Below are 25,533 nucleotides of genomic sequence, written 5' to 3' on the forward strand. Positions count from 1 at the left end.
GTTGAGCATTTTGTGACAGACACTGGGTTTTTAACAGTGAAAGACAAGATGCTGTGTTCTTATGTTCTTGGAGAGCTTATGTTCAGATAATAATAGTAGCTATTATTTTTTGAGACCTAACTGCTAGGCATGATGCCATGGTGTTGACATACATTATCTTACGTAATGCAACATTGTGGTTAGTCACATTTAACATTTACATGGATAGTGAGAACAAAAAATCAATTATATTCATTTTTTAACAAAATTAATTTTCATGCAGATTCTGCTGGTGAATTTTTAAAATGTCTACATAAGTCATAATTACTTTTATGTACTCATATCTATTTTACTTTTATCTGAACTAATTGAATACCCCCTCATTTTTGTAAATAGATAAAGTCAAAAACATTGGAAATAAGGAAAAACTCTTTCCACATACTGTAACAGAAAGTGCTTTCTGTATTTGAAAAATACAGAAAGATTATCATTGATCATCACATTTTTTTTGTTTTATTCATTGTGTGACTATTAGTTCCTACAATTATCAAGCAAGGAGTTCTAAGTTAGAATTCAGCTGCATAGTTACTTTTTTAAATAACTAATTTCTTTGAAATTATAACTTTTCAGATCAATGAAATGTTTGAAGCAGCTGTATAATACAACAACACAGTTGTGTTACGAGGTTTATTAGATTTAACATAACATTGTGTTTTCAGTTCAGTAAAACACTATTTGTATACTATGAATAGCTCAGATATGAATCTGGCAAGTAATAGAATTTTCAGCATGGGTTTTTTCTTTACTCATTGGTGATCTTTCAGTTTTGCCAGTTTATGCAGTTTATTATTATTAATACTTCAGCTTGGTTCCAAAATTGTTTGCTGCAGAATTAGGATTATATGTCTTTTCCTCTTGTATCTTAAAATTTAATTGAATTATTCTGGTGATCATTTACAATAAGATAACACCTAATCCTGATTGGAAGATTCCTTGTTTGTCACTTTGCCTTTCCCTGTTTGATAAAATAATGGCAACAAAATAGAGAAAATTTGCCAAACATTAACAGGCAAGGTCTTTATTTTTTATTTGTAAACCAGGGTACTAGAATGTATTTCGTTATTGTCACCCTTTGATTCTTTCCTGAAAACACCAAGAAAACTTTATTTTCACAAAATTTTCACTTTCTATTCCAACCAACAGTGAGTTTCACTTGTTCCATATCTGTATCCTCACCAACAGTTGATATTGTCCTTTTTATTTTTCATTCTAGTATGTGCGTAATGGTATCTTATGATGGTTTTCATTTGTACTTCCATGATGGCTAAAGATGTTGGGCATCTTCTCATGCACTATAAGTGTCAAATCTGTAGCCCATATTTTGAAGTGTTATTTATTATATTGGGAGTTCTTACTATTGAGTTTTGAGAGGTTCTAGATACAAGTACTTTACCAGATAAATGATTTGTAGTTATTTTCTCTGAGTATATGGCTTGTTTCATTCCTTCAATGGCATCATTAGAAGAGCAGCTCATAGTTTTAGCTATGTCCAGTTCATCACTTTTTCCTTTTTGGATTATGCTTTTGGAGTGGTATCTAAGAAACCTTTCCCTAGCCCAGGCTCCCAAAGATTTTCTTCTGTGTTTTCTTCTAGAGGTTTACAGCTTTAGGTTTTCAGCTAGATGTATTACCATTTGTAGCTAGCTTTTGTATATGTTGTGAAATGTGAATCAAGATTCATATGGATATCCAGTTATTCCAGCACCATTTGTTAAGATGATTTCTTTTCTGTTTACTTACCTTTGTGCTTTTCTCAGAAATTAATTGACCCTACAGGGTGGATCTATTTCTAGTCTCTGTGCCATTCCATTCATCTTTGCAAAAGCCCTTGTGACTCTTACACCATTCATGAAGTTCTGCACTTTAGGTAATAGCAATACGACTAGGATCTGTTTCTTGTTTACACACTTCTAACTCCAGATGTATGGGTTTTCCCCACACAAACCAACTCCCCAACTCTCTGGACACTAATTGGGTATCCAACAATTTGATTAAAGTTTGACACTAATTGCCCAGAGTTGATGCAGACCCTGTAAGTTAAGAGCTCCATCTCACAAGACTACTCCCATTTCAGATGCCAGTTGCAATTCCAGGCCTCCTGTACCTCTGACCAACTGGCTATATATTGGGGGTTTCTACAGCCCCTTCCTCAGGTTTGATGATTTGCTAAAATGGCTCCTAGAACTTAAGAAAACAGCTTACTATCATTAGTTTATAATAAAGACTACAACACAGAAAGAGCCAAATAAAAGAGTTGCATAAAGCATGGTATGGGAGAAGGGATGCAGAGCTTCCATGACCTCTCCAAGTGCCACCCTCCTGGCACCTCTGTGTTCACCAGCCTGAGTTCTCTAAACCCCTTTGTTCATAGAGTTTTCCATTATATAGCCACGATTGATTAAATCGTGTATTTTGCCAGAGTTTAAAATGGAATTGTGATCGGGCTTTATTTTTTCCAAAGGTTTTTAAATTACTTAACTCTTAAAACGATAATAAGAGATAGGTGAGGCAATCATTTTAGTTTTGATTATAGTTATGGGACTAAATAACAGATTGCTTTAGTCTTCTCACAGCTTTACTGTTCACCTATGGCTTAAAATGACAGACCTTTCTGAATCTCAGCCTTACTGTGTGTGAAATTAGAAGTTTAGTACCAGGATTCTATGAGGCTACACATATGGACCACAGTGGAAGTGTAGGGAGAGGGTGGTAGGTGGCGAGGAGGAGTTTGGGTCATTTCCTTGATGTTCAGTGATGAGGAGCATCTTTTTATGTATTTATTGGCCACTTGTACTGTCTTCTTTTGGGATGTAGTCACATCTTTAGCCAATTTAAAAATTGGGTTGTCCTTTTGTTACTGATTTGTAGATTTTTCTATATATCTAGATATGTTATTAGATTTGACATACATATTGTGTGTATTCGTTCTCAATCTGTGGCTTGTCTTGCCATTTTTATCATTTTCTTAATCATGTCTTTCAATGAACAGACGTTTACCATTTTGATGAAGTCCAGTTTCTCTCTCTCTCTTTTTTTATGCTAGTGCTTTGTTCATGGTAGAAATATTTGCCTATCCCAAGGCCATGAAGATATTCTCCTATATTTTCTTCTAGAAGCTTTATAGTTTTAGTTTTTAGATTTTTATCTGTGAACAACCTCAAATTAATTTTGAGGTATAATGTGAGATGGAGAGTGTAGTTTTTCTTCCTACCCTTTTTGCCCCCAGCCTTGTACACATATCCACTTGTTTTGGCACCATTTGTTGAAACAACTGTTTCTTATTGAGTTGTTTTTGATACCATTGTTGAAAAATCAATTGTCTGTCATCTGGACTAAATTCTGTTGCATTGATTTGTTTGTTTATCCTATACTGGCACTATCTTGTATTGATTGATTAGTTTCATAGTAAGTCTAAGTCTTCTAACTTTTCTTTTTCAAAATTGTTTTGGCTTTTCTAGATCTTTGGCATTTTCATATAAATTTTTGATTTAGGATGCCAATTTCTGCCAAAAAATTGGATTAATAACCTAAATATATAAGGAGCTCAAACAACTCCGGGAACAAAAGCTAATAATCCAATTTAAAAATGGGTAAAAGATTTGAATAGACATTTCTCAGAAGAAGATACACAAATGGCAAGCAGGTATATGAAAAGGCAGTAAGCATCACTGGTCATCAGAGAAATGCAAATCATATAAAAAAATCAGGCAGTAACAAATGCTAGAGAGGATGTTGGAGAAAAGAGAACTCTTGTACACTGTTGGTGGGAATGTAAATTAATATAACCACTATGGAGGACAGTTTGGAAGTTCCTCAAAAAAACTAAAAATAGAGCTACCATATGATCCAGTGCTGTGTATATACCCAAAAGAAAGGAAATCAGTATACTGGAGAGAGAGCTGCACTCCCATGTTTGTTGCAGCACTCTTCACAATAGCCATGATTTGTCATCTGTGAATAGAGATGGTTTTTACTTTTTCTTTAGAGTCTCTAGGACTTTTTCTCCTCTTTTTCTTGACTGTTGAACTAGCTAAGACCTGTGGTACCATGTTGACTAGAAGTGGTGAGAATAAACATCCTTTCCTTGTTCCTAGTCTTGGAATGAGTTCATTATCACTGTTAACTATAAGATTTTAAAATATGTCATTTGTCAGATTGAATTCTATTCCTGAGTTGCTGAGCATATTTATCGTAAATGGATAGTGAATTTTGTCATGATTCTCCTGCATCTGTTGAACTGAATGTATTTTTTCTTCGCTTATTCTATTATCACAACCTATATGTATATATATATATATATTTTTTCTTGCGTCTAAAACAACCTACTTTTTGTAGGATAAACTTCACTAGGTCAGAGATATTATCCTTTCTGTCAAATTTTACTTGCTAAGACTTTAACATTTTTGAGTATGACCATAAGGAATATTGGTCTGGAATTTTTTTTTTTTTTTTTTTTTCTGAGACGGAGTGTCGCTCTGTCGCCCAGGCTGGAGTGCAGTGGCATGATCTCGGCTCACTGCAAGCTCCACCTCAAGGGTTCACACCATTCTCCTGCCTCAGCCTCCCAAGTAGCTGGGACAACAGGCACCAGCCACCATGCCAGGCTAATTTTTTGTATTTTTAGTAGAGACGGGGTTTCACCGTGTTAGCCAGAATGGTCTCAATCTCCTGACCTTGTGATCCGCCCACCTTGGCCTCCCAAAGTGCCGGGATTACAGGCGTGAGCCACTGTGCCCGGCCTGGAATTGTCTTTTTTTTATAATAACCTTATTAGGTTTTCATGTCAGTATTATGCTCATCTTATGTGTTCCCTTTTCCTCTATTTTCTGAAAGAGTTTGTGTAAAATTGATCTTATTTCTTCCTCACTGGTGTAGTCATCTGCGCCTATAGTTTTTTGTTTTTCTTCTTTGTTTTTGATTAGCTATTGTTTATCAGTTTTTTTTTCAATATTTAAGAATAATTTTTGGCTTTCTTCTTACTATTTTTTCCATTTTAGATTTTATTTACTCTTCTTCCAGTTTCTCAAGGTAGAAGCTTAGATTATTGATACATCCTCATTTTTTAGTATAAGCATTTAAAACAAATTTTACTGTAATTTCTATGTTAGGTATATCTCACTAATTTTATGTTGCACTTTCATTATCAAATCAGTTCAAAATACTTTCTAATTTCCCTTGTGATTTATTTAAAAGTGTGTTACATAATTTAAACATTTAGGGATCTTTCATGCATCTAATATAGTTCTGTTATGGTCAGTAATATACAGTGTGTCATTTCAGGTTTTTGAAATTGAGACTTATTTTATGACTGATACCAGTTTTTAATGTTGGGCTTTTGATTAGCCTAGTTAGGTTTTTGATTACTGATTGGAGATTTAATAAGAGTTACAGGGGCATATATCCCCAAATCAAGATGTAATAATGATGGAACTCAGTATTGTCACTACTTAGTATCTCTAGCATCTGACTAATTATGTTCTTTACAGTCAGGGTTTAGGGTAGTTTATGGCCAAATTCTGAGACCCCATCAGGACTTTTTTTCCATATTAACATCTGTGTTTGCTTGATCCATAGATTTTTTTAATGAAATAATTTTTATTTTCTATTAATGTCTTCAGCATCTTTAGCGATAACAGGAAGGCTGATTTACAAGAGTTTATCATACATGTTGTACTGGTAAGCAATTAAGTCAGGGAGATCTGAGTTTAAATACAGTTATTTACTTAGCTGCTTCCATGACCTTAGCCAAATTACTTAACCTCCCTGAGCCATAATTTTCTCATTTGTAAAATGAGGATGACAACAGTACTTTAGTAGAATTAAGTTAAATGTGTAGTATTTAACAAAATAAGGTGTATACCTAGTCTGTGCTGATTAGTAAAAAATACCACAGTCTTTCAGAGTGGTAGATCTTAAAAATAATAATAATAACCTCTAGGAAATAGGAATGGAAGTGGGAGGGAATAGGGCAAATAACTGTTGCTTTTCATAAGAAATAATAGAAGATGATGTGCAGTTGTTTTTATATTCTTATCCATGTGTCACTTCCTTTTTCTTGAAAACAATACAAATATTTTAAAATGTGAGTTTTATGTTTTAAGTTTCTGTATTTGTGAAAGACTTTTAAATATTGTGAAATCTCAGTTAGCATTTTATAAAATCAAAACTTTAAGGCACATAACATGAATTTCTTGCTTTAATAGGTCCTATTGGTCATATTTCTGATTCTAAAGTTTGTATTGTCAACAACTAAAGACAGGAGTGTTGACCAATTTCAGTAACCTGTCTTTGTGACTCCATTTTCTCATCTATAAAATCAGGATAAACTGTTTTAATTCATTTTTGCTATTGGGAGTAGATGAAATAATTTGTTAATTTTGAAAACATGTTAAATAAAGGCTGATAATTATACTATTGTAGGGATTTTCCTTGTGATTAATTATAATGTGATGTAATATATTCATTCTAAGATCTTTGACAAAATTGTCATTATGTAAATTAATTGGAGTTTTTAGTGTTCAAGAATATTTCATAGAAAATTTTAAGTCATTTTTATCTCATAAAATCATGAGGCTAATGTTAAATGGTTGGGTTGCTTTTTTTTTAATTTTCAGGGTCATGAAAACTAAGGAAGTTTTATAGTGGATGGATTTTAAAGTATAGAATGTTTTGAGCAAATTGATAGGAATCAACTATAAAACCTGTTACAGGCATTTTCCAAAATGAAGTTTGCATCATTAGTACTTTAACTGTAGGATTTTTTTGTTGATACATTTACCTTCTTTATACTGGGTGAACAATAGAAACAAATATTCAGCTGTTTAATGACATTTCACTATATGGTCTCAAGTATTCCATCAGTTTATATAAATATGTATATAGCTTTATGTAACTTCAGTACTATTAAAACCAAGTTTTGATTATGACCTAATAGCCAAATTTAAATTAGAATTTTAGAAGAGCTCTTAGAGACTTCAGGTAAGCATTAGATTGACTCTGAATCATAATACCGATTTATTTTTTAAATTAGAAAAATAACTTGCTTCTTGATAGCTTATTTAATATTTTTGCTTATTCTGCCATTTAGACAGGATTTACTAGGATACAAACTACATCTTTTAGGGGTACCATTATATGCTGTTGTGAGACTTTTTTTTTTTTGGTCTTGGTATTCACCTTACTAGCAAATTGCCATAATTAAGTAATTAAAATCATACCAACTGTGATTTAGAAGTTACATTAAGGCTGGGCGTGGTGGCTCACACCTGTGATTCCAGCACTTTTGGGAGGCTGAGGTGGGGAGATCACTTGAGATTAGGGGTTTGAGACCAGCCTGGCCAACACGGTGAAACTCCATCTCTACTAATAATACAAAAATTAGTCACGCCTGTAATCCTAGCACTTTGGGAGGCTGAGGCGGGTGGATCACGAGGTCAGAAGATTGAGACCATCCTGGCCAACATAGTGAAACCCCATCTCTACTAAAAATGCAAAAATTAGCCAGACAAGGTGGCGCACGCCTGTAGTCCCTGCTACTCAAAAGGCTGAGGCAGGAGAATCACATGGACCCAGCAGGTGGCAGCTGCAGTGGGCCGAGATCGCGCCAGTGCACTCCAGCCTGGGTGACAGAACGATACTCTGTCTCAAAAAAAACAAAAACAAAAAACCTTAGTTGGGCGTGGTGACACGCACCTGTAGTCCCAGCTACTCAGGAGGCTGAGGCATGAGAATTGCTTGAACCTGGGAGGCAGAGGTTGCAGTGAACCAAGATTGCACCACTGCACTTTAGGCTGGGTGACAGTGAAACTGTGTCTAAAAACAAAAACATAAAAATAAAAGTTACATTAAGATTAAATATATTAGAAATTCATTGGGAAATGGTCTCTTGGGATCTGTGAAGGGGAGGAGGCTGTGACCCATTTTAATCTAAACTTTAAAAGAGAAAATGGGAATTCAAGTAGGATGATTTTATATTTGATATGGGGAACATTATCTGGATGCTGAGAATTGTTAGGTGTTTTGTGAAATATTCTTTTTAGGTATTGCTGAAAATACAGTCACTCACTTGCCTATTTAATTGCTCTGCTTATTGGGGGCATCTGCTTTGTGAACCCTTGTGTAATTAAAGGATAATTTGGCTTTTTAAATTCTAACTTTAGTACCTGTTTTTTTGTTTTTTAGGAGGAGCATATTATTTAATATCTAGAAGTCTCGGCCCAGAATTTGGTGGTGCAATTGGTCTAATCTTCGCCTTTGCCAACGCTGTTGCAGTTGCTATGTATGTGGTTGGATTTGCAGAAACTGTGGTGGAGTTGCTTAAGGTAATTCACCTTCCTTTTAGTCATTCGTTTACCAAATCTTTATTGAGGGATTATATGCCAATCACCATGTTAGAGGTTGGTAAAGCAGTGATGCGATGACCAAGAGATTCGTCCTTCAAAAAGTTTAGTACAGGAGATAGGCAAAGATTAAAATACTATTAGAATGTCAGCAGTGGCAACACAAAGTGGGGAGCACTTAACTTACTTTTCAGGAATTGGGGTTGGAAGGGAGTCAAGAAGGGCTCTCCAAGGATGGAAGTCTAGATGTTAGTAAGCAAATTGGAAAGGTGGAAGTGATATGAGGGGAATAGGGAAGAAAAGGAAAGAAAGGCCTTTAAAGGGTAGAGGTAAGAAAAACATGGCCGGGCGCGGTGGCTCATGCCTGTAATCCCAGCACTATGGGAGGCAGAGGTGGGTGGATCACCTGAGGTCGGGAGTTTGAGACCACCCCTGTCTCTACTAAAAATAAAAAATTAGCCTAGCTTGGTGGTGCATGCCTGTAATCCCAGTTACTCTGGAGACTGAGGCAGGAAAATCGCTTGAACTGGGGAGCCAAATCCCAGTTACTCTGGAGACTGAGGCAGGAGAATCGCTTGAACCGGGGAGGCGGAGGTTGCGGTGAGCCTGGGCAACAAGAGCGAAACTCTGCCTCAAAAAAAAAAAAAAGGAAAGAAAGAAAGAAAAATGCAAACATTTTTGTATGGTTCAAGCACAAAGCAGCAAGACATGTAAGACTAGAGAGAGAAAAAATAATCAGGAGAAGGGTCTTATTTCCATTTAAGTTAGGGTCTTGTTTGGGATTGGGGGACGTGACATGCTCAGATTTGGGACGTAGGGAAGTATCTGACCATGGTACAGGGAATGGACTTGAGGAATCACAACTGGAAATAGAGACCATTTCAAGGTTGTGGGTGTCCTGGGAGAGGAGATGGTGGCTTATATTAAAACAGTGACTTGTGGAGCAGGAGCGATGTGGGTGAATTGGGGAGATTTTAAAAAATTTGAATGAGCGGATTTGATAATTAATGGGATGTGGGAAATTAGAGAAATAGGATGTCAAGTGTATACACACATTTCTGACTTTTGGAGTTAGATGGAAGATAATGCCATTTGCCGTGTGATGGATAACACAGGACAGTTTAGTTTGAATGTATTAACTAGAAGAACCGTGAGTATATCCGAATAGAGGTGACTGTATTGCTCTGGAGTATAATTAAAGAAGTAAGAGTGAAATAGGATTCCTCAAATATTATTAAATGAAAGGAACCTCAAGTGACACCTATAAATTGCTCATGTTAGGTTAGGTTGTAACTATTCTACAGTAGTAAATGGTACATAAGGAAGTATAAAATCTGACAAGGATTGACACCTGCGTTGACATTGACCTTTACTTGTGTACACCAAAGGGATGAAGAAAAAGAAGGGTTGTAATACCATGAGTAAGCAATGTAACCATTAGAGTTTATATTCTTTAATTGTTTAATTTAGTGTATATTTTTATTTGAGAGGCAGAGTTTAAGGTTTACTCTGTGAATGCTTATCAAAGTATTTAATTAGGGTTTATACATGTTTTTGTTTCATGGAAAATTTAATTTAGAGAAATATGAAATTTAAAACATTTTAACTACATTTATTATATAAAATACTGAGCTATAGCGGTAGTCTTCTGTTGCAATCATGGTCCATAAATCTAAAAGCCAGTCAATAGATATTTATATGAGTACCATTTTTTTTTTCAAGTAATTCTCAGATATGATTATCCAAATGCTATAGAGAATTTCAAAGATCAGATTCAAGAGATGTTGAAATCAAATATCAAAAAACTAAAAAATTTTTTTGCAAAGTAAAAAGTATGTACTACTTTATGAAATTTAATGGGACCCTTGAAAGTTGGACAAGGTTGGGAAATGACTTTTCCTACTGTGTTGGTTAAATATTAACACTTTCTATGCCTTCGCTTGTCAAAAGCATCTTTGGATCTAGGGGGTTTTCCACCCTGATATTTGTATTAAGGTCATTTATCTGGAATTCAAGCAATCTTATTCCTCTCTTGTAGTTGACTTTTATGAAAGAATTTCTTTTGAAAAGCATTAACAAGATTGCTTTTTTTTAAAAGAAGCAAATTGATAGGATTATTATAATCTATACTTTTGTCAGTTGCAGCAGAATATATATTCATCCTGAGTTATCAAAACAACTAAATTATGTTTTAGTTTTTTTGTGCCTTTTATTACCTTATTTGAGAAGTGGTAGTAATTGATAAATCGCTTTTTACTTAGTTAAGTGGGATATCATAATCTTTAATTTTATCCTAGGTGGGAATCTTTTAAAAATGCCATTGATATTAAACTACAAATAATTTTGTTTGCAGAGTGGAAACGGTGTGTGTTTTTGGACAGCAGCAGGAAGGTGTGCTCATCACTTACTCTCTTGCAGTGTAAAAGACCATTAAAAGCATGAGCTCACTAATCACAATAAATAAAAAATATATTTGTGCTATATAACTTAAAATTCTAATTAGCAGTATTATAACTTTCTTACTTGTTAGCAATTCCTTTTTTGATTTGTTGAGTCTATATTAAATATAGAAGTGTTAGTAATCACACATTTATGTCATCAGATCCTTGAATGACACCTCAGTGGTAAATAGTAATTTGTTCCTTTAGGTCTTCCATTTATTTCTTAAGTAACCATTTATTCAACTTCTACAGGTAAGGCACCATAATATCTCTAAAATGTTTCAAAAGGAGTGTGAATGTGTATAAAAATAACTAGTATTGCTTATTATATTTATGATTCTTTTTTCTAGGAACATTCCATACTTATGATAGATGAAATCAATGATATCCGAATTATTGGAGCCATTACAGTGGTGATTCTTTTAGGTATCTCAGTAGCTGGAATGGAGTGGGAAGCAAAAGTAAGTTATGATGGGAACACCTATAAATATTTAATATGTGAGCTTTTAGAGCTTATGTTTTGGGAACACTCTAACGTATGATAATATTTCCAGATTCTAATGGTACCTAAGTGGCCATTTTCACAAAAGTTTATATATAAGGTTATTTTCTACTTGACAAAGTAGAGAATCTTTGGAGATTACACTCAACCTAGGATCTAGTTAAACAAAGTACTTTGTAAATTTTGAATTTCCCACCGTCTCGCCCATTCTCCAGTTTTGCAATATGTAAAAATGCTCAGGTCAGTATTTAATTCCAAATTAAACATCTGGCTTTGTAATTTATTTAAAAGTTCAACTTAAACATGGGGCAGTAAGTAAAAGTTATTGCCCACATGAGGTTAAAGAAGTTATTCTTGCTATTGAAATTTCAGAAGTTATGACTACCAAAGCCAGTATCATTGTTTCTGGAAAAAATTGCTAAAGTCACATTACCCATAAGCAGAGCACCCAGAAGTGTTTTTGTCTCTTTGAGAATTAGAGCATCATAGCACAGCTGTAGTCTCCCAAGTAATGGATATCCACGTTACTTTAAAGACCTTATAAAAGTCACATATTTGTGCTATATATGATATGATAATGTTTACCAAACCAAAAATTAGGAAAGCCTGAAAGAGTAATTTTTTCAATCTTGTACTTTATTGTAAAGTCATATTAGTATAAAATTAAATCATTTATTTACACATTTTACACATTTACTGTATGAAAATAACAGAATTTTATACCACCTGGGACATGATTAGTGTATATGTACTTCCTTTTCCCACAGATGACACCGTTTTTCATGAGTGTTCAGTTTTATTGAGAGGTTAAGAGTGGAGAAGGGGAAATGGTAGTTTTCATAGATTGCTCTTTCCTTCCATTCCCATTGCTACTTGAATTTCCCTCCTGTATATTGTCATCTTCTTTCTATACTTTTTCTTATTTTCCTGTAGCAGTCACACACTCAACATTATGTTTGGACCATTTATAAAACTTGTGTTTGTGTTCAGCATGTTTTCTATGTCAAGATTGTAGTGTTAAGGTGGAAGAGAGGAATGATCTAGAATGAAAGTCTGTAGTGTTTTGGAATTTACAGTGCTTTTTGGTTTGTGGGAAGGCATGCACATCTTTAACTCATTTCAGAAATACAGCATGATCTCACTTTTACTATCTTTTTTTTTCCCCCAGATATTTCTTTAAAGATCTCTTTGTTCATTAAACAAGGAATTATTGAGCAGCTACTTGGCATGTGGCATTGTTTAAGGCACAGGGGAATCAGGCAAAACAAGACAGAAATTCTTTCCCTCATGGAAGTTATATTCTAGGGGAATTGAATCAAGATACAGAAACAAGATTCTTGATTTTAATTTTTAATGTTTAAAATTGCAGGCTCAGATTGTTCTTTTGGTGATCCTACTTCTTGCTATTGGTGACTTTGTCATAGGAACATTTATCCCACTGGAGAGCAAGAAGCCAAAAGGGTTTTTTGGTTATAAATGTAAGTAAAAAAGTTTCAATATTTTTTAAGCGTACCTGTTTATAGAATTCTATTATCAATTAAATTTTGTACATTTTAGATATTTTGTAACAGAATTGACTATGGTTTGGTGATTCATCCTAATTTACAATTTAGTTTTGTCCCCTTTATGTATGCTGTACAGTTGGAGTAAAAATTACTTCTATTTACATCTTTTCTTTTTCATTATTAGCAACAAAAGGCAATAGAATATAGAGAAATCAGTGCTACTAAGAATAGGAGCTTTTATTCTCTACTAGTTTTGGGAATTTGTAACTGAATTTCTAACTTTTGTTCTAATATGACTTTCATTCTTTTAGCATATTTAAGCACAATAGTTTAGAAGCACCTAAGATTGTGAAAGCAACTAGAAATATTAGTTTCTTGGTATAATTGCATTTTTCAAGAGTGCAGGCCATTTGATTTTCAGGAGATCTCTCCAGTTGGGTTTGTCTTACTTGTTTTTATAGATAGATTCAGGTTATTCATTTTTGTCAGGAACATAAGTGAACCGTGTCTCCTTCTTAGTGTACCACATTTGGAGGGTGCATGATGCAGTTTTTTCCATTACTTAGTGGTGTTAGTTTTGATGACTTAGTCAAGGTTATACCTGCACAGTTTCTCTATTGTGAGGTTGCTGTTTTTTTCTTTGCAGTTAATAAGTGATCTGTGGAAGAATACTCTGAGACTGTTCATAGCCCTGTCAAACTTCTACCAAATGGCTTCATCCTTAACCCCTCTCACTTCTGGCTTTTGTTGGTCAAAATAAGTCAGATGGTGCTAGATCTACTATGAATTTTTTGTCCTCTGCTTCATTTCTCTTAGTCATTTCTTCTCCTTCTTGAAACACGTCTATTTTATTCGATGTCAGATACCCTAGGTGTGTAACTTGCTAGTCACTATGACTATTACTCCTGTTACCCCCTTTAAATGCAGAATTGTACAACTATTATAGTGCTGACCTTCTAACTATATGCTCTTCCTTGGGTGGTGTGTATTCTCATGGCTCAAAATGCTATTAAGATAACTGACATGTTTCTATTCCTGAAACTCTCCTTTGAAGTTGAAACATAAATATATATCCAACTGATTATTTGAAGTCTCTCCTGCTTATTTCTTCTTAAGCTTTTCCATCTAAGTAACTGAAACCAGGATCTTAGTGTTTCCCGTCCTACCTGCTCCTATTAATTTTAATCCTTTTCTAATTAGTGCATTTATTTTCCCATCTCTAGATTGAACCTCTGCAGCAACCTCCTAATCAGCCTCCCTGTTTCAGATGTTGAATCTTTCAGTCCATTGTCCACACATTAATAGTATATGTCATTTGTGTGTTTATGACCCTACTTTGATTTTCCATTTTATTTAGGATAAATTTAACCTTTATAAAATATTCATACTCTGTCCCTCAGTGGTCACTCCATTCTCATTTATTTCTTCCCCTTACTGTAAGAGTTTTATCTTCTTTTATTTCCTCGAAAGAGTTAAACCTTTTTCTACTTTGGGGTCTTCATACATGTTGTTTCTCTTTTCTGGTGTACTCTTTTTCCCTGATCATCACATGACTGATTCTTGCTCAGCAAACTCTTAGCTTAAGTATTGTTTCCTTCCTTATATTTGCTTAGCCTTTTGTAACCACATTGAATTAGACTCTCTCTCTCTCATTTGTTATTCAACTCCCTGTTTTCATCAGAATATTTACTGCTGTTTATAATTACCTGTTTCTTATTTTGTCATTTGCTATTGAGACTCTTAAATTCCATGAAGGCAGGAACAATGTCTAACTTGTTTATATTGCATCTCTAGGTTCTTCAAGATGCTAGAAAGCTCTAGTACAGGACCTGACACATGGTAGCTACTCAAGTATTGAATGGATAGATGGATACATTATAGTTAATCGGTTATCTTAGAGTCATAGATGAAAACAGTAGGTCTAGTTGAAGCTTTTATTGTTGAAATCAAAAGGAACTTTATTTAGGGTACCTTAGCTAATTGTCTGACAGCCTCAAAAATCAATGGATCACAGGATAGTAGAGAAAGCTGTGGACCAAAATCTATACAGATGGTAATGTAAGTGGGAAGCTATCAAAAAATTGATTCTATATTATTATGATGTTGCTTTTGTTTTCCTTTTTTTTTTTCCTTGAGATGGGGTCTTACTCTGTCACCCAGGCTGGAGTGCAATGGCATGATCATGGGTAACTGCAATGTCGACTGTCCAGGCTTAAATGATTCTCCCACCCCAGCCTCCCAAGTAGCTGGGACCACAGGCATGTGCCACCACTCCTGGCTAATTTTTTAATTATTTATAGAGACAAGGTCTTCCTCTGTTGCCGAGGCTGGTCTCGAACTGTTAGGCTCAAGAAATCTGCCTGTCTTGGCCTCCCCACGTACTGAAATTACAGGTGTGAGGCACCACACCATGCCCCCTTTTGTTTTTCTACCTCCTTTCTTGTTTCTTTTACCTCAGAGATTTAGGAGATTATCCACATTCTGATTTGCATTTGGGCTAGTCGTAACAATTCAGTCGGAGGCTCTTGAAACGTAATTGGTGAGGTATACAAAAATGGGGCATGAATCAGATCAGATGATCATTTTGGTTGTAAACCATTGTCTCATACAAGAAAAGAACACCAAATACTTGAACTAGGAAATATGCAAAAATTTACCAGTTACTTTAACTGAAGACAAGTTAGGGGTCATATATACCTGTTACTCTTGACCTCAATTATTGTAGTCTAATTTGCTTTCCATTAATTGTCAAAAATATTTTGTTTTCTACAGCTGAAATATTTAATGAGAACTTTGGGCCAGATTTTCGAGAGGAAGAGACTTTCTTTTCTGTATTTGCCATCTTTTTTCCTGCTGCAACTGGTATTCTGGCTGGAGCGAATATCTCAGGTGATCTTGCAGTAAGTATTGTAAAGTGCTATATCAATTATATATTTTAAAAGTGGAATATGTATATTTATTTTTACAGATAGACTTTTAAAAATCTTCTTGTCTTCTAGGATCCTCAATCAGCCATACCCAAAGGAACACTCCTAGCCATTTTAATTACTACATTGGTTTACGTAGGAATTGCAGTATCTGTAGGTAAATAGTTTTACATTTCTTTATGTTACAGAAATTTCATGATGTACATACTATAAATACTTTTATGACATTTGCTAACTTATAAATTCAGAAATATTTCAATAAAAAGACATGGAATTGCTTATTATAATTCAAAAACAGTTTTTAGAAAACTAATAATGACTTTTATAAACATTATCTAAACCACCAAATGCTTTATGACATTTCCAGTTTTTTAATTAATTATGGTAAATTAGAAAATTATATGAAATTGAATCTGTAAACTCATTCCACTGAGATATATTTATCGAAAACAATTCATATGTAGAAGCAAATGAATTTTACTGCTTCAAATTTCTGAACTTTTTAAAAGATGGTTATTTTTTTTTTATAGTATATAAAGATTCTTTCAAGGCTATTAAGCAATGCTTGGCAATTTTTTACTGTAAAACACTGGTTTCGAAGAATAGGACATACTAGGTTTTACTTAGGAAAAGTTTTACTAAATTCTTACTAGATTGAATGAAAATTATTTCAAAACCATGTTGTTACTTCATGGGATCATGGTATTTTAGAACTTGAAAGGACTTAAGTAGTCAACCAGTCTCTAAACCTTTTCTTACAGATGAGAAAATAGAAGCTCAGAGATTTCACTACCAAAGATAGTGGCATTTGTTTTAGAGATTTGTTTTTATGGCAAATAAGTTCTTTTTGTTGTTGTTTGTTTTAAATAAAGTCTTTAAGGCTATTTTCTATGAATTTCTATTAGTTTACATATGGTTTGCATTTGTCAAGCTTTATAGTTAAATTTCTTAAGCATAATGCAAAAGTAAATCTTAGTTTAATACTAATGTGAAGAATCATAAACTCCAAGTCCATAGGCTACACAATATGAGGTTTCTATTGGATTTGGTAAGAAAATTTCATTTTTGCTATATCTTCACTGATATGCTGGGAAGTAATAGCATATTTATATTTATAAACTCTGCTTCTAGTTGCTTAAATGTAATTTGGAAATGTCACTACATGACAGAAATACTAATAATATCAGGGTGGGCTGAATGCCTTTTGTTTTTGTTTTTTTGTTTTTTGTTTTTTGAGATGGAGTCTTTCTCTCTGGCCCAGGCTGGAGTGCAGTGGCTTGATCTTGGCTCACTGCAACCTCCGCCTCCCGGGTTCAAGCAATTCTCGTGCCTCAGCCTCCTGAGTAGCTGGGATTACAGGCACTTGCCACCACACCTGGCTAATTTTTGTGTTTTTAGTAGAGATGGGGTTTCGCCATGTTGGCCAGGCTGGTCTCCAACTCCTGACATCAGGTGATCTACCCACCTTGACCTCCCAAAGTGCTGGGATTACAGGCGTGAGCCACCACTCCCAGGCTGAATTGGCATTTACAAAGGAATTTGGATTTCATTTATCCTTAGAATTAATAGACAAATCTCTGAAATTTATTTTGAAAAAACAGATGAATATATATGCTTAGCAAAATATATGAGTTCCCCTAAAAGTTCCTAGCATGCTTCTATACATTATTTAAAGTAAATTTAGTCTTAAAGTGACTTAATTGATTATGTTTTAGCTTGTAAAATAGTTTGTTACAGCAAATGAACATTTTCTATTTTTATTTTACCCTCTAACATTGCTAGCCCTTGTACGCATTTCATTCTGTCTACATTAGCCCTTGGAACAATAGGAGTAACCCCTTGATGCCAATGTTCAGTAGCTAGGCCAGTAAAGGCAGCCTCTACACCAGTGCTTGTTAAGCTCAAAGCAGTGGAACCTTTTTTCCCAAAAAAATTTCAGGCATAGACTATCAGAATACAAAGTACATGAAAATACAGTTACTTTAGGGCTGGGGGGATTTGCAAGGCTCTGTACTCCCCTCATTTGCCAGTTGTTTCAGAGGTACCTTTATGGAAACATGGTTTTTCAAGGACTGTTCTGAATGGTAGATGAAAAAATTGAAAAACAAGGAACTGTATAGTCTGCCTAGTCATTAAAATATCCTCCCTTCTCATACTTAGTTCTGTTTATTCAATTTTTGCTGTCATGCATGTAATTTTTACCTCAATATATGATGAAATAATACTGAAAAAGTGCTTCAGAAAGTAAAAATCTTTAAAGTATAAGGAACGGTAATTACCATTAGTTATGCATTACACGTTACTCCGAATAGTAAAGCTTGCTTCAAGGTCACTTTTTAAATATTTTATTACGGAAGTTTTCAATTTTATGGAAGAGTAGGGAGCATATTCAAATTAGCTCAATAATTATTATGCAGCTTCAAAACAGTTAGCAAAAATATTAGTACATGCTTAATCTCGTTTCATCTATTTCCAAGTCACTCTGCTCTATGGGTTATTTTTAAGCAAATCTTAGATACCGTGTGTTTTCTTCTTTTCAGGGTAATCATATTTGAGACAGAGATTTGAATATAATTATAATTCATTAATATTCAAATTATTTTCCCTCACAGAAGAATGGTATTACCTGAAGTCTGATTTTTAGCCACGTTCAAGTATAGAATATTTGGAGTATAGGAAAACATCACTGCTGTTTGGAACTCTTTCAGTACAGTGTTTTCATATTTACTTAAGGACATCTTTACCAAATAGGCTAGAAAATAGTTTGCTAATATACCATTTTCCACAACTCTGTTTACATGATTTTTAAGTGTTTATGTGTAAATACTATTCTTTATAAAAGATTCAGTTTCACCAAATATTGGGGACCATGATGCTTTACAAATTCTGTTCCAAGTAAAGTCTTAACTGTAAATGCAATGTATGCTATTATAATTGAGTAGATATATAGTCAATACTTTGGTTTCTTTATAAATATATATGTGTATAATTTTGAAATGAATGTAGATATTAAGTATATTATTTTTGTTGTCACTTGTGTCTTGTCACAACTTTAGGTTCTTGTGTTGTTCGAGATGCCACTGGAAACGTTAATGACACTATTGTCACAGAGTTAACAAACTGTACTTCTGCAGCCTGCAAATTAAACTTTGATTTTTCATCTTGTGAAAGCAGTCCTTGTTCCTATGGCCTAATGAACAACTTCCAGGTGAGCATTGGCTTTGTAATATACAGACGTTCTGTATTTATCTAGGGGTGAGACTACTGTCAAATCTGACCATTCACAATATAGCCATAGCATAGAAGGGAAGACAGTTGTTATTTTATTTTTCTTAATTTTTAATTTTTTTCTTGAGATAGAGTTTTGCTCTGTCCCCCAGGCTGTAGCACAGTGGTGCTAGCTTGGCTTGCTGCAACCTCCGCCTCCTAGGTTCAAACGATTCTCTCGCCTCAATCTCCCGTGTAGCTGGGACTGCAGGCGCCCGCCACCACGCCCGGCTAACTTTTGTATTTTTAGTAAGGATGGGGTTTTACCATGTTGGCTAGGCTGGTCTCGAACTCCTGATGTCAAGTGATCCACCTGCCTGGGCCTCCCAAAGTGCTGGGATGGCAGGTGTGAGCCACTGCGCCTGGCCAGTTGTTCTTTATATTCCCCTAAAACTGTAGATATCTAATTGGGCAAACTAAAATATGAATGGATAAAATCTGAGGATGTTCAAGAGCAAAGAACCCCTGGAAGTTAATGTTTTTATAACAGCATGTAACATATATATATGAGTGTGTGTGTATTTATATATGTAGTATATAAATATACTGCTTTAGAAAGCATGGAATCATCTTGCACATGGTCGTATTTGTGTGGGTCTGTTTTTAGATTCTTGATTTTGTTCTGTTGATCTTTGTGTCTGTCTTTGTGTCAGTACCACACATTCTTAATTACTGTAGTTAAATGGTAAGTTTTGAGGTCAGGTAGATTAATTCCTCCCATTTTAGCCTTTCTAAAAAAATTGTTTTAGCTATTTTAGTTCGTTTGTCTTTCCATATAAAAATTTAAAATAACATTGTGTGTGTGTGTGTTTTAATTAATTTATTTACTTTTTAATTTTTTTTAATCACTTCAGTAGTTTTTGGGTTACATGTGGTTTCTGGTTACATGGATGAATTGTGTTGTGATGGAGTCTGAGATTTGGGCACACCTATCACCCAAGTACCTTACATTTATTTTTAAAAAGTCTTGATGGGATTTTGATAGGAATTTACATTAAACTGGTATATCAATTTGGAGAGAATTGACTATGTTGAGTGTTCAATTCATAAACATCATCTCTCCATTTATTTGTGTTGTCTTTGATTTTTTTTAGTTAGCATTTTGTCGTTTTCAGCATACGCATCCTGTATGTATTTTGTTAAATTTACAACTAAATATTTTTATTTTGCGCAATTTAAACCCATACCAATTGAGTTCAGTTTTCTAATTAGTCTTCATAATTGCTTTATATATAAATGGCCTTTATAAAAGCATTGATCAGTGTCAATAGTAGTGTTACTTTATTAGATACGGCTCATATAAAGTCATTCAGCATGAAATCACCATTTAACATTTAACAACAGAATTTAATTCTGAATGGATACTTGAAAGCTAGTGAATTTCTAAAACATACAAACTGGACAGTTTAGTAGTACTTCTCAAGTATTTGGAGGCTGTCAGTTCTGCTGTTTATTGTTACCTCTATTAAGATACTGAAATTGAAATGAAATTTTAGTCTGCCAGATTTATGCATTTTTAGAAACAGAAAAGATTATATAAGGGGAAAATATATTACTACAATTAATTTGGAGGATAATTTTGAGTTGTTTGTTAAGTCCTAAGATGGTAGAAAGAACACAAAGGTGTAGATTCAGGAGATTAAATCAAAATATTCTATTGTAAATTCATAGAGTACATGGTTCTCCTGATTTCCAAAGAAAAATAAAAATTTTGCTTTGTAATTTTTTTCAGTATTGTATAAACAGAATAATTTGGATTTTAGTGTATTTAAAATGCTGTGTTTTATGTACAATCTGTAAATTTTACAATACAGTTTTAACTAAAATTTGTAAAGGCATTGTTTTTATTTTTTATTATGTAGTTTGAAGCAATTGACTCTACTTTCAGTGGTTACAAATATTGAACTCAATTATGTGATAGAAGTTTGTGTTTTCTAGTCATGAGACTAGGCAGAATTGTAGGAATGAAAGAAAGTATTCATATCCAGCTAATGATTCAGGCCAATTCTGACATTGATATTGTGTATGGAAGGCACAAACGTTGGTCTTTGCCCAGTGACTGAAAATACCAGTCAGATTTCTGTGTGGCCTTAAGATAGAAAAGTTTCTTGTCTTTATCAAGTCTAGTATGGACTCATTCAAGCAAAGAGGAATTTGGTATAAGTAAAGCTGCTTTTCTAATTTAAAGTAAGTAAACTTTTCAAAAATACTTTGTAAAGCAATGCAACATGAGGGAAAATCTTGTGAAAATATAAATACCTTGGCATTTGGATAATGAAGAATGGTGGATAGGACATAAGTGAGGAGTATGTAAGTTGGAGTCTCCATCATAAGATCTGTACAAGTCATACTTTATAATCACCTTTTCATACTTCAGGAAATAAAGTTATTTGAGTTATCTTGTTGCTCTTAAATTTTAAATTGTATATATAGTCTTATATTGCTTGCTATATTTCTACATTATAATGTCCTCTGAAACCTTTGACTCACTGTTGCATAATAAACAAAATGTGAGCTTTAGTCTAAATCAGTCAGAGCCCTTCATACCTCTTCTTAAGCCTCACTGCCTTCTGTTCCCACTGGACTCCAGCCACTGAGTGTATTTGTACACGCACACATACATACCCTACTCTCTTCCTTTAGTCATTGCTTCACTCTGCTTGGAATTCTCCTGTGGTTTATTTTTCCATGTCCAGATCCGCCTGACTTCAAGGCAACTTAGTTCCATGAAGATTTTCTTGAATCCCAAATCATCTTCAACACACACCCCCACACAGACTTTTATCATTCATTTTGTTTACTTGCTATCTTTTAGCTTTTATTAGACTTTTGTCTTTTTTTCCCCTTTAGAGACAACACGGTCATTTTTTCATCTGTTTCCACTGTATATCGTTGACACTAATATTATTTACATTCAATATTATTATCCTTGCTGCTGATATTTTACCATTACATGTTGAGAAGTGCAGAGGTTATTGGGTAACTGTTCAACTATTTACTAGAAAACAGGAAACCTATTATAGCAGGCCCCAAAACATAGTATTTCCAGATGAAAAGTCTGGATCATAATTTATTTCAATTTATAACTGATGGAAGAAGGGAAAATGTATTATTTCCTCAACATGGAAGAGAAAAGGCTATAGTAATGCTGGTGGTGTCAGTTTTGCCTTACTCCTACAATGCAGAATGTATCATATACTCTTTCTCTACTTTCGTCCAATTACGTCTTTCTTTGTACTTAATTTAACTTTGAGATCGTTACGACAGATACAGAATTTTGTGTGATCTAATGAGGCTGTATAGCAGAAACTGGGTTTATTCATTTTAATCTTGACTCATCTGTCCTTCACAGTCTCCTTCCCTAAAGATAAGGTTGTCAGTTCTAAGTAATCCAGCATTACTGTGAAAAATAGTGACTATGAAAAATGCACAGCATATATATAACTATCAAATTGTTATTAAAAGGCTGAGTAGAAAATAATCTTTTCACATTTTCTCCCCACTCTTAGAAGTCTGTGCTACTGTCTTTAAAACACTTCAGAGATGTATTCTTCATATTTAACCTTAAATCTAATGGAAGATCTAGGGAAAGATGTTTAGTCAACAGGGTGGTTTATGTGTACATGAAATCAGGCTTATGCATTGTGGACAGGGATTGTACCCGTTGCTAACTTTCTGTTTGGTTTAAACAATTAAATTTTACAGTCAAATGTGTGACAGAAACAGCTTAAAACCTGATTTCCTTATCTCTTTGGTCTCAGTTGACATGTTCTTAGTCAATATAAATGAAAGATAAAATCTCTACCAATGAAGCAAATAATCTGAGTGAAGATCACCATTCACTGCTGGGAAATTTATAATACCATTCACAGCTGCTCAAGTTGACAATAGTTGAATCCACCACACAACTCCTCCACTTTAATTTTGTGTTTTGACAAGTTTCACAGATTCAGAAGTACACAGTGAATACCTGTGTACTTATCCTTCAGTTATATTTACTAGTTTATATTGTACCCTATTTGCTTTGTATGTGTATATGTATAGTCTTTTTCTCCTCAAATAAGTTATAGACATCATGACATGACAATCATTTTGAAGTATTTAATGCATTTTGTGTAAGCACAATATGGTTATCCTACTTAAGAAATTAAACATTGATGAAATACTGTTATTTAAATATATATCCTATGTTCATATTTCTCCACTTGTCCCAGTAATGTCCTTTATAGTATTTTTTCTAAGTCCAAGATTCATCTAGGATCACGCATAGTATTTAGTTATCATGTCATTTTAAAATCATTTAATCTAGGGGAGTTTCTAGCTCACATTAATCTTTATGACATTGACATTTTCAGCATTTGAACCGGGTTGTTTTGAATTGTGCCCCTCAGTTTGAATTTACCTGATTCATGAGCTTGGTGATCAGTCCTTTGTTGTTGGTGGTTTTTTTTGTTTTTTGTTTTTTTTTTAAGTTTTCTAAGAGGAAATATTTGAACATGTACACAGAGAAAGCAGTATAATACACCTAATACCTATAATACCCAGCTTTATCAGTTATCAATGCATGGTTAATTTTGTTTCCTGTGTAACTCCTCCTATCCCAGATTATTTAGAGCAAAACCCTAGACTTTAGATCATATCTTCAGCTGGAAATATTTCCACATTTAGCTCTAAAAGATAAAGGCTTAGAAAAAAATAGTCTAACCACAATACTATCTTAACATAAGAAACAGCCTTCCTAATGAGAAGTACATGATGGCACTTATGCAATACTCTTGCCAAAACTTTTACCTCATTTTGATTAACTGTCTAGATAGAACTAGTTTACTAGAATTATAGAAATGAGAAGAGTTGTTAAGCAACACAATGATGATGAAGTCCGAAAAATCCAGAGCATGAGATCTCCATGAGAGAAATGATAGAAAAATAATAAAAGGAAAAGGAAATGTGAACCTGTTGATTGAAAAAGACTGAAGAGACACATAAACCAAATATAATATAATGTGTAACCTTTTTTTTTTGGATCCTGATTTGAACAGACTCTTTTTGAAAGATAAGAAAGGGTAATTTAGGGAATTTGAATGCCGACTTGCCTTTTTGTGGTACTGTTAAGCAATTATTAAGTTTTTAAGCTGTGACATTGGCATTATAGTTAAGTTTTCAAAAGTCCTTATCTGTTAGAGATACATACTGAAATATTTATATGTTAAAGGATATCTGGGACTTGTTTCAAAATATTGTGGGGAATGGCCCTAAGTTGATCATTGTTGAAATTAGGTGATAAATGTTAGCAGTTCATTATTCTCTTCTCTCTGCCATTGTGTGTGTTTAACATTTTATGAATGAAAAGGTTTTCTTAAGGTAAGGACTAGTGGTAAATTTGTTTCAGATATTTGTAATGCACATAGCATTGTTGTTGTTATTACTATAAAATTATCCCCAGTGTTAACCTCCTTCAAAATGTGACCACATAATATTGTGCTATTTTCTGAATTGTGAGATTTATTTTTCTATTTTTGTCACTTTTATTTAAGGTAATGAGTATGGTGTCAGGATTTACACCATTAATTTCTGCAGGTATCTTTTCAGCCACTCTTTCTTCAGCATTAGCATCCCTTGTGAGTGCTCCCAAAATATTTCAGGTAAGCGTTTTTATATTACAGGCTTTATTAAAGGGAGAGTTAAAGTAATGCTTCTTAATTTGAAATTGTTGCTGTTTACAAATTTATTTGCTTCTGTCAACCATGTATATACATATACATGATATATATATGCACATAAAGACATACATAATTTTATGTGTATGAATGAACGTGAATATGTTTATTTATATAAACATTTGTGCATTTGCCTGCTGTCAAGGTATAGTCTGAGTTCTCTTTTTAGAAGTGCTGGATGTTTGCTTTTTTGACATATTTAGCATACTTTTTCAAGATGTCTAAGGTATAGGAATGCAGTCTAAGACTGCAAATGGGGAGTAGCAAAATATCTTTGTTCTGGTTAGTATGGTTTCAACCTAAATATTTTATTTTACAAATATTTAAGTACCTAACGTGTGCTACACATTGTGTTCATTACTTGAGGGTATAATGATGTATAGGATAGACATTATCTCCTTTTAGTGAGCATTAAACAGCTGAATACTGATGGGAAGTACTTTTTATTGCTAAATCAAATAAATGAATGTTGATTCTGCAGTCTTGTTCTTAATGCTGTATTTATAGCCAATGAGTATATCATTTAAGACAGTGTTCAGCAATGTTTTAAGAAAGATAGTTAAGTTTTATAGTCAGGATTTTTATCTGCTTTAAGATATCGGCTTGTTTTTCTTAAAATAGGTCACAACTATATCATTTATCAAGCTTCCAACTTTGTTTTTACTTGTATGCCTGCTTCTCTGATTTCTTCTTCATAAAATTTAATTTCAACATGGCGATAGGGTAAGGCAGATAGAAATTTTGACCAGCATCCTTCTGATGTTTGAAATGTTTGAATTTCCTTTACATTTTGTAG

At 33.8% G+C, this 25,533-nt stretch overlaps 1 protein-coding gene across 2 annotated transcripts in view; it reads left to right on the top strand.

Moving 5' to 3' along the window:
* Positions 1-25,533, top strand: part of SLC12A2 (solute carrier family 12 member 2) — a 103,096-nt gene that overhangs the window by 36,790 nt on the left and 40,773 nt on the right. For both annotated transcript variants that reach the window (XM_015140677.3, NM_001261785.1), the window contains 7 exon segments: positions 8,221-8,360; positions 11,170-11,280; positions 12,691-12,799; positions 15,599-15,726; positions 15,826-15,910; positions 18,810-18,961; positions 24,555-24,662. In XM_015140677.3, coding sequence (XP_014996163.1) covers positions 8,221-8,360; positions 11,170-11,280; positions 12,691-12,799; positions 15,599-15,726; positions 15,826-15,910; positions 18,810-18,961; positions 24,555-24,662 — 833 coding nt within the window.

Source organism: Macaca mulatta, chromosome 6 (genome assembly GCF_049350105.2).
Source record: "Macaca mulatta isolate MMU2019108-1 chromosome 6, T2T-MMU8v2.0, whole genome shotgun sequence".
Taxonomy (NCBI): Eukaryota; Metazoa; Chordata; class Mammalia; order Primates; family Cercopithecidae; genus Macaca; species Macaca mulatta.